The 13,093-nt window shown below is 43.6% G+C and overlaps 1 protein-coding gene across 4 annotated transcripts in view; it reads right to left on the bottom strand.

Annotated features, from left to right (window-relative positions):
• The window catches only part of nav1a (neuron navigator 1a), a 77,500-nt gene extending 65,445 nt beyond the window's left edge, over positions 1 to 12,055 (bottom strand). For 2 of the 4 annotated variants that reach the window (XM_086116415.1, XM_086116430.1), the window contains exons 1-4: positions 11,490 to 12,053; positions 10,654 to 10,814; positions 7,444 to 8,342; positions 6,981 to 7,072 (exon numbers count right to left, since the gene is read on the bottom strand). In XM_086116415.1, the coding sequence (XP_085972541.1) occupies positions 6,981 to 7,072; positions 7,444 to 8,336 (985 nt within the window). In that variant the 5' untranslated portion in view covers positions 8,337 to 8,342; positions 10,654 to 10,814; positions 11,490 to 12,053. Of the gene's footprint in view, positions 1 to 6,980; positions 7,073 to 7,443; positions 8,343 to 10,653; positions 10,815 to 11,489 lie in introns of all 4 variants that reach the window. The other 2 variants (XM_086116439.1, XM_086116423.1) reach the window with 2 other exon arrangements.
• Positions 12,056 to 13,093: the final 1,038 nt, after the last annotated feature.

Genomic DNA, 13,093 nt, shown 5'->3' with positions numbered 1-13,093 from the left:
TCCATCCCTCCTTTCCCCTCTCGTTTTTTTTCCCCTTTTTACATGAATTAAAGTCACCAGATTTACAAATGTCATCCGAAAAAGCGTTGTCAACTAAATGTAGAAAATCTCTCACACTCACCGCAGATGCTGTGCAGTGCGGTCCAAACAAGGGTTTGGCAATAAGTTACCCGCATCGAAATTAAACTCTTCTGTGCCTGTATGAAAAAAAAACTTTTTTCACATCCTCTTTTAAAATGTTGTTTGCGCTCATTAGAAACCCGTAACCTGTTATATTTTTTCATCCTTTAATATTCACAAGCAGTTCGATCATCCGGGCAATGTGACTGCACCGATGCTCAATGGCAAATACTGCCGCCAGAATAATCACATTTGCTGCTCCATTCATCCCTTCACATTCAGACTTAGTTAAGTGTGTTAACCACAGGAAGCCCACCCGTGATTCTCTTAAATTATCATAGGACTGCAGGTTTAACGCAACATTAAGCAAACCCCAAATGTAGAAGAACGGCCAGGCTTACAGGCTTTCGCTTTAATCAGTAACCCAACAGCCCTGAAATAATCAGCACAAACTCCACCTGCATGACATCAACTATCCACTCATCTCCATTTCCTTCCTCCCACTCCATCCTTCGTCCAAAGCCACACCACAACACCCATTCTCGATGCACGAGCCATTAAACTATGGCTGCACCATTTCATCCATTTCCCGGCCATTGTGATAACACGTCAGTTTAAAACAAGCACAAGTACACGCGTGGGTGCTGGCGTAGATATTTCGGTCTGTGCTTCTCGTGAATGTGCATGTAATGTGTGTGCTCTGTGTGCGTGGGTCTGTCTTTCCCCATGTGTCACATTGATGAGACAAGGCCAAAGAAGCCCCCATCTAGGGATTCAGTAATACTCCGGCATGTTCAACTCCAACACTTCATTCCACTGGACATCCCAGCTCGAGAAACTTGATGTCAGATGTGAAAAATCTATTCTTGAGTCATCTTCTACCGTTGGATAAATTGAGACCTGATTGTACAGAGTGCCATAAACATATAAACAGCATCCATTCCATTAGGGCTAGTAATGATGGCAGAGCATAATCCCTTATCGTGCAGAGAAATCAATAAAAGTGTTTACAGGAAACAATATGCATGCAGTCTCCTTGTAGGTCAGGGCTTTTATTTGAATCGTGTTAGGAACCTGGTCATCGTCCTGTTGGAGGAAATCTATGTGCCAATGGACGAACTAACGGCTGTTAGACAACTACAGTATATTTGCTTGTTTACTGCTCACTAGAGACTTCAATCAGCTCTTCGCTCTCAACTCTAATCTGCGTTGAAGGTGTGAGGTCAGAAGACACTGATGAGACTCTAGTAATCTCTCCTCTCACTCATTTGACGCCTGTTGTGATTGAGGCAAGAATTGACAAGTATTTCTTCCACATTAGACTCATCGAAGCATGCCAACTGTAGACTTTGCTTTGGGGCAATGGGCCACAGTCACGCTCATGTTCCCAGACTTTCACCACATCAAACTGGAAGCATAAAATTAGGAAAAAACAATGTCTTGCATGACAAATAACGATTCAAAGGGACACTAAAACTTTGAGCCTAATTAATTCAAGCCAAACACTGTCCAAATGCTCCGATTGGTACTGGTTGTCAAGAGCATTATAAAGAACACACATTAGTAGTTAATGAAGATTGATAAAGGTTCATTTAGCGATCGTGCAAAACATACTGAACATTGGCTGTTGTCTGCTTAAACCCATGTGCTAGAGTCAGCAAACCTTATTCAAAGGAATGCAATGTTGAAGCCTGCACACTGAGGTCAAAGCTGTGTGCAGTGACAGTTTGGGGGGCGGGGGCCTGTGGCAGGAAAGTGTGTGGATAAAGGGTGCAATTTCAGGTTAATAGGTGCTGTACATCTGCGCTTATACCTCCCAGACGGGTTACGGTTTGTGAAATGAGAGCGGCCGCAAACAAGGCAGGACTGTGTAGCACAGGGGGGGGACACACACACACACTCACTGGTGCTTTAAAAGCACGCACACTGTGTTCAGGGTGTGTTTGCAGCACACAGCTACTTATTTGTTGCAGTGCTCTCTTAAACTCTGCTGACTAATCATTTTAATATACAGCGGACATAAACATACTCTCTTTATACTCACACACGTTGATACACACAGCACACGGCCTGTCGGGAGTGTGCAAGTTACCTGAGCAATCTGGCCCTAGATCAGAGAAGCTGGCAGCTTGAGTGCGCGACAGATGCCAGCACTTGGTATTTAACTTTGCAATGTATCACTTATCGCACACACTTTCGGCATGTTCGATATTTGTGTTTGTGTGGAATGGGCTGACCACTGGCTAAAACCTTGGGAAATTGGCTCAGACCTGGGGAAAATGCTTACACACACACACACACACACACACACACACACACACACACACACGCACACACACACACGCACACACACACACACGCACTCACAATGAAAGGCACTTTCTTTTAAGTGCAAGTAACTAGAGATACAAGGCTGAATGGCTTGACTGAACTCACAGCATGAAGTGGAGCAAGCAGCAGAGACACGCAATTGGGCAGAAAGGAGGAAAATGTCTCAGAATAGTTTTTAACAGATTCACTAGTCTATCTCGACAGTTGTGGGGGGCGAACAAATAAAGACTTTCTGAAGTCGACTGTAATGTGATGACATTCAAGTCCAAGTTGATAAATCAATGACATTATTTGTGTTTCTCGGCACAGTAGAGCGTTTTTCCAAACAAAACATTAAAAACAAGCTATGAAAAATAAGACTTACATTACACTGAAGAAAGTTATTGGTAGGAGCCTTGTGCATGCTTTTTTTCTTCGAACCTGCTGTTCTTGTGTTTTGTTGCATAGCATGTTGTAAGACGGGACATCGTGGTGCAGCTCAAAGAAACGTGGCACATTATTTTAGGTATGCTTTTATTGTATTTGAAGACAGATTTGCATATTTTGCAAGTGACTGGGCTGTTGCAGTAAATTTTGTTAACATGTTCCCTCAAGTTTGTGGGATTGTCCTGGCCACATGCTGCACTGCAACATGAGTTACCGTGCTGTTAAAAAATAGTTGGCCCCTTCCTGATTTCTGTGTTCTTTGCATATTTATCACACACAAAGGTTTCAGTTCAACAAACCAACTTTAATATCACACAGAGACTACTCGAGGAAATAGAAAATGCAGTTTCTAAATGCAGAGATGACTGTGACAGTCAGTTACATAACAAAGTACCTACGGACATTTTCACTAACGATCAATCCAGCTGGTGCCCGCCCACCAAGATTTGTATCCTCCCCCCACCCCCCCCCCCCCCCATATGAGGCACGGATATCCAAAAGTAAAGTTTTTTATTATTATTACGATTTTTTTTCGCATAGTCACTATTTTTCTGTTGTGAATTACAAATGTTGGGTTACTTATCACTAAAACATAAAAAATATAAAGAAACAGTGATGCCATTTTTGTTTGATTGATGGCCAGTCTTATCTGCAACAGCCGATCACGGCGTTACTGAAAATAAGGTTGCATACGCAGGCGCATAAGCGGTAAATATGTCATTCCATTTCTTTTTGAGTGTGAATATGGGGACAGGGGGTGCGGGGGGGGGGGGGGGGTGATGAGACAAGCTTGAAGCGAGGGTGTAGTACTGAGAAGAAAGGGATGACTACAAGTGTGAGTGAAGATGAACAGCAAGAACGCAGAGCGTGCTCTCAAAATAAATGAGATTGGACTGAATAAACTCATCGGAGGAGGAAGACAAGGAATATGAGGCCAGGGTGAGGAAGGATCTTATATGTGTGAGCCAGAGAAGCAGAGGAAGCATATAAGACAGAGAGGGGATATCCTGCCTCATGGCTTTGCCTCCTGCTTGGCTTGCTTATGTCTGCTGTGCGCTAATGCTCGGGGGTCCACCGGACATCGCAATGAATACTCGGCTTTGACGCATAGCTACACTCACACTTAACATGACTATTAGGGTCCACTTTGTAGGCCAAATACTGAGATAACAAACATTCGGGATGCACTGACTCATGAATGAGGATAGTGAGAATATACAGCATGACTCAATGGCTGAAGCATTCGGGGAATTCAGGCACTTAAAGGCAGCCTTTCCGTGACAATAGCGCAACTGTATCTGGGAGGCATAAAATGTGAACCTAACAAAAACAGCATGATGAATGTCACACACACATTATGAATCATGCAAAGCTCCACAACAACTGGCATCTTGGGAAAAATGTTTGTTTTTGACTGTTTTCAATTGTACTCTTGCGGTTGGCTTAGTGTTGACGTTCTCATTGCACTCCCCGGGGGTGTCCCACCAATGCTATAATGCCTGTGCTGGTTGCTTGGTTACAGTGGGGCGCGTATGACGGTGGATTTGTCACATGATGGACTCCGCCATAACTTGACTCCCCGTGTTGGGAGTGACCCCTGAGGTCAAAAGGGATTTGGAGTATCGACAGTCATTCAAGCCACCTTTCTCCTCTTCCACCTCACATTCAAACTAATGTATCCATTACTGTGTCCCTATTAAGAGCACACAATGTTAATGTTTGACGTTGACAACTCAAGCCTCTATAAAAATAAAAAGAGCAATTTCATCATTTTAAAGACATACTCTACCCAACATTTACAGAATTTACTATTTACATTTATAAGGGCTGAGCCTGCCTTTTTGGATTGTTGTATTCCTCCAGCCATTCACAGTACTGATTGCCATGATCTGAGGTGCAAATAATGCCGCCGATTATAACCAGGAGTGTAGGTGTGTGTGTGTGTGTGTGTGTGTGTGTGTGTGTGTGTGTGTGTGTGTGTGTGTTTTTAATATGTCAGTTTTCTGTGCATGTTATCCTTAAAAAGAGTATTCTGGGACCAGAAATAAATTATAACTTGGGTGTGTGTGCATGCAAGAAAGACAGAGATATGGAAAGACAATTGCCTTTCTGGAAAAAGTTCTGATCTACCAAACATTCAAACTTGCAAAACGTCATCTGTGGATGGTCAGACATCCATCCATCCATCTCACTTACTCACACATCACACATATACACACACACACACACACACGATCTCTAGAGAGTGGCAAGGTCAGTAAGACTCAGGTCAAATTGACCCACCATATGGTGCTACAGACACATTTAATGTCCGTGTCTTTATCAGGGTCATAAAATGATAAAGGGTGTTTTTCTTTGAATATGAGCAGATATAGAACTCATTTTTGTGATTGACTCTGTTACCATAACGTGCTCTTCCTCTCTCTTCATTACAGTGTTATTTTTGTGCCTTGTGACTGCTCTAAGACACATTGGATGCCCTTCAAAGCCCGGTGAGAGATCAATTTCCAAGATCGTGATCAAATCCATCATGCAAAGACAGCAAGAGGCCTTGTATGCTCCATCACGAGTTCCCACCACCAATCAACAGAAGAATTTTTAAAAGGCTACAAAAGAACACCTCAACCCAACACCAGCAAATGTTGAATAGGAATAGATAGAAAACAAAGAATATTGATGCAATAAAATACTATTTTTGACATTTCTCTCATGTGACACTGCCATATAGTGTGGTGTCCACACTTATGTTTGGTTAATATGTCCCTTGTCCAACAAAGCAGTAACCAGGGTGCCGTGGCACACTGCTGTGCCCTAAGAGATCATCAGGGTTGCCACGGGAAATTATCCAATTCCACTTAATTTCTCCCAAAATGTGTATTTTTCAATTACCAATACAGTATCTTTGTCGATCTATCTATGCCAGTCATGTATATTGACAGGCAGAAAAATTAAATGCTGTTCCGCGAGATGGTCAAAGAGGACAAGAAAGATTTTTTTTCTCCATCTGGTTGGTTTGGTCATGGTTTTCTGTACGTATATCAGCCTCATGTTCATTTAAACCCTAAAGGCCAGAAATTCTTCCTGTGGAAGTTAATTTTTGAGTAAGCTCAAATGAAACCAGATCATAATTTTATATTCCTATATTTTTGTGACATTTTTGTTCGGTGGTGTTCCATGAGATTTTTCTAATGTAAAATGTGTGCCTTAAAACAATAAATGATGAAAAACTTGACATTTTGAGGTGAATATCATCCATCCATTTTCCAATCCGCTTATCCAAGGGTCGTAGGGGAGCTGGAGCCGATCCCAGCCGTCTTCGGGCAGTAGGCCTGGTACACCCTGAACGGGTTGCCAATCAATCACAGGGTACACATAGAAAACAACCATCTGCGCTTACACTCACACCTAGGGACAATTTAGAGTGTTCCATGAACCTGGCGTGCATGTTTTTGGGATACGGGAGGAAACCGGGGTACCCGGAGAGAACATGCAAACTCCACACAGGGAGGCCGGAGCTGGAATTGAAACCGGTACCTATGCACTGTGAGGTCGACGAGCTAACCACTGGGCCACCGGGCCGCTGGTCAACATTATATACACAATAATTTAGACAGAAGAAAGTATGAGAGGAGAATGGGTTCAAAAGTTGAAACCAAAGTGCCAGTAAGACTGCCTCGCAGCGAGTGCACCCTTTTCATCACATTACTGACCCACGTCACCACTGTCATCTTCCAAGCACTCTACTTTCCTTCTCTTCATCTTGACCCAGTGCAGTCAGCTTAGCTGCGGGCTGAGGCACACATTCCAAATTGTGCCACCTTATGACAGACATGGCGGCCAAAGCATGATGAGAAAGGGGCATTTATTTGGACTGAGGCTGCTCAACCCTTCGCCTATTCAGGTCCAACAATGCGAGTCATATCAGCGTTTGGCAAGACGTGTCTGAATGTCACAATAAATGTGTCTTGCTGCCAAAATGTAGCACTCAGACATGACAGAAATCCATCTCTTAGCCATTTAGTGCGCTCAACCCGACTGGGCAGATAGAATTAAACTGCTAGGCTAGTTCATACAATTGTGTTTGAAGAGTGAATTTGTCTAACCTGGTGTCAGGTCATCGCAGCAGATCTCTATGGATCCAGATGAACAGTCGCTCAGTTCATCCAGTGAGAAATCACCCTCCTGCACCTGCAGCCTGTCAACATAACACGCGGAACACATCTGTCACTGTACTGACATCTTACAATCAGCAAACAGTATTTGTACTATTTTCTTCATTTGGTTATCTTGAGGGAGGACGAAAACCTGCCTTAAAGGCTTTCTTGTGGACACCGAGTGTGTTCATGGTTGCGTGTATGATTTGTTGTGGAATACATGTACATAAGAATCAGACTCGAATCCCACAAGCCTCTGGGACTCGTGTTAATTACACTGAGTGGGTGTTAAGTGCCCTGTACAATGGGAGGTCATGCGGAGAAATATAAAGTATGTCTGGAGCACGAAATATAAGTCACAATGGGTCACAGCTGATGGTTTGGTGACTGTGTGCGAATGAGTAGCGCCAACCTGAAGCTGAAAGGAGCAACTGCCACCATGTTGACTCGCGGAGCTTGCGTTTCAGAGGTAGCGGGCTCTTTTTGCATCTCTAAAGATCGCTTGCATGTCGTAGGCATGGCAGGCATGCCTGGTGGAAGCAGCGGAAGACTGGAAGAGGAAGCTGGACTTGAATCCTCCGGCGTCCCCATCTCCTCATCCGATTGGGCAGCGCAGTCACCGACACCGCTGACACTGACACCGCTGACACTGACACCGTTGACGCTGTCCAGATGGATAGTTTGAGCGGGAGGTTGGTAGTTGTTGCCATTGTCGGAGATACATGACTGGGCTGGGTCCAATTTTGGAGCCTCTTCCCCACTTCCTGGCACGGCATCATTAATCACCCTGGAAGTGGAATGCTCTCCTCTGCTGAACTGGAGCGGAGGACGTCGGCTGGTGGGACCCCATGTTTGGTTTTGATTTGTGCATAGATTTCTATTACAATTACCGTCAAGTGAAAAATCCGTCTGAATCTGTGTGGGCTTTCCAAGATCCAGACTGTCTTTGGAGTGTGGCAGAGGCACACGGCGCTGAGTCAGTGGACTATTGTAGGCTAAGGAAGAAGTCTGGCAAGCATGTTGACCATCTGGTTGATGGACGAGTGAAGGCTTCAGGCCAATATTTGTCGAAATGTCCCTACCGGATGACTTCGGTAACCTGGAGCTCCGAGGGCAAAGTAATGGAGATTGAGTGGGTGTGTGTGAGGGTGTACGTCTCGAGGCGGGCGTCAAGGCCCTGGGCAGCTCGCTGATCCTTTGGTGCCTGTCCGTTTTGTGGGAGACGGGCAAAGACGTGCGTGGGAGCGGGATTCCCGGTGGAGGAGGGGGCTGAAGGGTGGACCTGACGTTGACGCCCCCGCTCATAATGACCTAATGGGGAAGTCACAAAAGCCAAGGAGAAACCAGATGCGTTACTCAGGATGTTTTGTACAAAAATTGAATCATCAATTCCTGACACAGGCTGAACCTTCTGCATGTGAAGCAAGCACATATGAGAAACAGAATCATTAAGGCAGCCATAAGTTGAGCCTGTTTTTAGCACAACCTTAGAGCAAGCAGGCAATCAATTTTGCCTGCTTGCTCTTCTGCAAACAAAGCAGCAAACAGCAATCCAAGTCCAGTGTATGGGCAGATACTCATGGCAAAAGCTAAAAAGTGCTCAGATAGCTGATTGTTTCAACATAATCAAATCAAAAGCACACACTGCTCTCTTTCTGCTCGTTCCAGTCTACCCGATTGTCATTCCAGTCCTGCTATTCACTGGCTTTAATGCTCCTCATTGTCCCGTTCGGAAATGCCAAAAGCTCTCAAGAATTATAAGAGCCAATAGAAGCAGTGTGTATCTTACTCAAGTAAAAGCTTTCAATGTACAGTAATAGTGTATTATTTGCATCCTTGTAGGAGAAAAGGGAGCTGGGAGGCGGAGAGATGAGAAATGAGAAAAAAGAAGGAAACAGAAAACTGATGACGGATCACAACATCTGGGAGAGAAAGCGATTGCAAAATGATTTGATCTGCCTCATAAAATTTATTACCAGGAGACTTGGGGGGGGGGGGGGGTAGCATAAGCGTTTCAGCATGTAAAATATGATGTCACTGGAACCGGAGAAAGATTTTGTGTTCGCAGCCATCACAAATGTTTTTAAAAGCTGCATTTAAGGCCAGAAAAACAATATGAAAATATGAGGAGAATAATATTGCATTAAAAACGAGAACATTTATTTGTTGTTCTTAATTTGTCTTATGTTGATCTAATTCATTCGCTCACAGGTGGATAGATGTGTGACACGTTGTTTTGGTTGAAGTTTTCTCTTTGTGACTCATAGTAGTGCAGCCACAAAGTATATAAAAGGTATACAGCTATTGGTGGAGCATCCAAAAGATGCCCCCCCCAAAAAAAGAAAAAATCATACACTTTTCCCACTACAAAACAAAAAGGCAAGTTCAAATTCAAGGTCAAACTAATTTGGCAATGAGGAAATTGGCTACACCTGTTAAGTCACAGTTATATAAGTACGTTACAACTACCGGTACATGTCTTTGATGCTTTATAGACAAATACTCTGCAGGCATAAAAGTGCTTGTGGTGTTCCCGGCTATAAAAAGCACAGTGAACACAGGCGTTGCAATTTTTTTTTCTATTTGACTCGAGATTATATTTCCAACCAAATTTTTAAAAAGAAGTCCATGTGAGAGCGGAACGCTGGTTAACTGATTAGCACATCGACCTCACAGTGCAGAGGTGCAGGGTTTGATTCCGGCTCCGGTCTTCCTTCGTGGAGTTTGCATGTTCTGCCTGTGCCTGTGTGTGGGTTTTCCCGGGTACTCTGGTTTCCTCCCACATTCCTAAAACATGCATGGACACTCCAAATTGTCCTAAGTGTGATTGTGAGCATGAATGGTTGTTTGTCTATGTGTGCCCGGCGAGGTGTACCCCACCTGCTGCCCGAAGACAGCTGGGATAGGCTCCAGCAGGCTCGTGACCCTTGTGAGGATGAGCAGATTAGAAAATGGATGGATGGAAGTCCAAGTGATGTGTCGTAGTTTTGTATTTCCCATGACTTTCATGGAATTGTGGCACAAATCTAGCGCCATGATCATAAATCCGTGAGTATGATACTGACATCTGCTGGACATTATGTCAACAGCAATAGCTTTTGCCACTGTATTCCTGAAACAAGTTGGGCCTGTTATAAGTAAAGCATTGCAGGAGAAGATAACAAAATTAATTAATTTACAAACAAGGTCTCACTGAACTTGTCGGCTCACAGAATCCCCCCCCCCCCCCACCCCACACACACACACACACACACACACAGACAACCTTGTGATGAACACTGACTCATCACACAGTTAACACATGAGCCAGTACCACACGCCTCAGTCTGTGAACTGAAGGACATCAGTTGGCATCAGGTTGAGTGCTGGATATCTGTCATTGTGTAGTTTTTTCTACAATATGTTGGTAATTACATCCCTTTGACGAATCACAACAACACTGTCACAATTGGCCTTCCTTAATTAGTAACTTGCTCATTTTGTGACACAAATGGAACACTGTGTTCCTGGATGTGACAACATGTTAATAAAGACATCATGAGATGAGACATAGGAGAGCTGTTGATGATATTAAAAAAAAAAAGCACACGCGCCAAACCCGTGACCCAAAAGATTGTCCTACCTGCCAGCAGGGTCCTATGTCTTTGGCGGAGGGCAGGGAGGGAGGTCACACTTGTCTGACGTCCCAGGAACAATGGGCTGTTTTTTCCTGGATCACTGCTGCATCCGCGCAGCTGCCCTCTCATTGGTTTGCAGAATCTAACCATTCACCAAGACAGGAAGCTGTGACAAACAGAAACAACCCTATGAGCCAATCACAGAGAAGCCCGCACTAAAGTGACTCATTCAATTCACTTTCCTGTGCAAAGCTAGTCTTCTGCTCATTTGGCAGTAAAAGCATGTCTCACACACAAAATAGTTTCAACTGACAACTATACAATGACCTTCGATGTCATTTTCAGAATTGTTGGAGCACTTTTTCAGAACTCAACCACAGGAATTCCTGAGATGTTTCTTGAGACTTGGGATGCAGTGAAATGGCAAAACAATCAATTCAGTTTTCATACATACCAAAAATGAGTCAGCTAAATTTTCAGGACCTGCAACCCACACTGATCAGTGTACTCACGCTAACAAGACCAAAGTGAGACTCCGACTTGATCGAGAGCGATCTGATTTGTCACAGATGGACACGATGTGTCACACTGACTCATAAGGCAGTCAATATGAAGCTGACTCAGGCCGATGGCATCATGTCTTGCCCACCCCCCTCTTTTCATCTCTGTTCAATGTCATTGTTTTTCAAATCACCTCTCCCAAAATCAACCATAAACACTTTGGCAAATTTGAGCGTGAAGTACGACTGGTAAAGAAATACTATAACGAGTATAAATTCGTACATTTGAAAGAAGACGCTGAACAACATCTAATGTAAAACAAGCACAAGGCAACACTCACCTGATGTAAGCATCAGGACTCGAAGTCGCAAGTGAGTTTGCCTCCAATCTGCATGCTGCTGAGTGAGTCTGCCTCAATCGCTGTCTCTGCTACTCTCCAGTCTACCTTTTGCACATAGGCCATTGAGATGCGTGTGTGTGTGTGTGTGTGTGTGTGTGTGTCTCCATGTGTGACAACTTACTCCACGACCACGTCATGCCGCTCTGCTGCTGCCGCAGTATGCCTGCAGCCGTGAAAAAATAATAATAAAAAAGCGCCTGCAGCCGTGTCCCTGCCCCTTTCTTCTTCTTCCAATCACAATCACTTTCTCCCCGCCAGTAATGGACCTGTTGGCCCCTGTCTGGGATGAAATATAAATCCGGCTACAGCACATGCGCCCGGTCCATTAGCTGGATGATTGTGGCTTGGCTCTGTGTGTGTGTGTGTGTGTGTGTGTGTGTGTGTGTGTGTGTGTGTGGGGCGTGTGCTATATGGGCTATATATGTATGTATGCATGTGTGTGTGTGTGTGTATATATATATATATATATATATATATATATACCTACACACACACACACACACACACACTGATACACACACAGGTTTAAGGATTGCCAAATAAATAAGCAACTCGAATGAGTAGCACATTGATCATTCAATTTGGTCCATATCTTCAATGTGAGAGAGCATGAGACAGATCCAGAGCTCTGTGCACTGTATAACTGTACAAGCCTCAATGGCTGCGAAGCCATCCATGGTCGATGGATGAATAATTAACCCCCCAAATGTTTTCTTGCTACAGCCTTACACAGGCCTTGTAGGTGCTGTACATTTCAGACTTGACCTTAAGAAAAGCTCAAACGACAAACAGCAGTGTTTCTCAAAGTGGAGTTTGAGCACCACCACTTGTATGCGGGTTCTCCCTAGTTGTAAATGAAAGAATCACATCAATATGATGATATACAAACATAAACATAAAGCTTGTAGCTATGCCTACAGCTCATTTCAACTTTATTTTTACTATATTGCTTTACTTTAAGGACAGTACATTCTTTAAGTTCAGTTATATTTAACTTTTTATTATATTTGCATTTAATTGTCAGATGTTTATTCTTATAGTTATACGTACAATTTTTAATGTGGATGTGCAATAGATTTTAAATTTAATTGGTTATTTTTTTCTGAATTTCCTGTATTTAAAAGAGAAGCCAAGTAAAAAATGTTCTTGACAATAATGTATTCTATGTGATTTTAGGGAATATAAATTAAACAGCAAACCCAGCCTTTTTTTAAAATCTATTTCAGGCCCTTTTGCCGCTTCCTGTCGACTGAAAATGACATTACTGTTTTGCTCAAGGCTCAGGTAATGACCAATCTTAGCTCAGCTTGCAAACGTCACCAAACATGACCAAACTCAGAAAACAGGTGAGCCGGAGTATGCTGAAAAAAAACCCCACACAGGAACGGAGAGAACATGGGGTTAGGGTTAGGGGTAGGGTTAGGATAAATTTGAGGGTTAGGGGGTGAGGGTTAGGTTTAGGCTTAGTGGGTTAGTCGGTTAGGGTCAAGGTTAGGGTTAGAGGTTAGTGTTAGGGATAGGGTTAGAGTTGGGGTTAGGTTTGG

This window comes from Hippocampus guttulatus, chromosome 1 (genome assembly GCF_054856545.1).
Source record: "Hippocampus guttulatus isolate MCC_2025c chromosome 1, RoL_Hgut_1.0, whole genome shotgun sequence".
NCBI classification, from domain to species: Eukaryota; Metazoa; Chordata; class Actinopteri; order Syngnathiformes; family Syngnathidae; genus Hippocampus; species Hippocampus guttulatus.
Note: the sequence above shows the minus strand (reverse complement) of the source record. Positions and strands in the feature narration are given on the sequence as shown.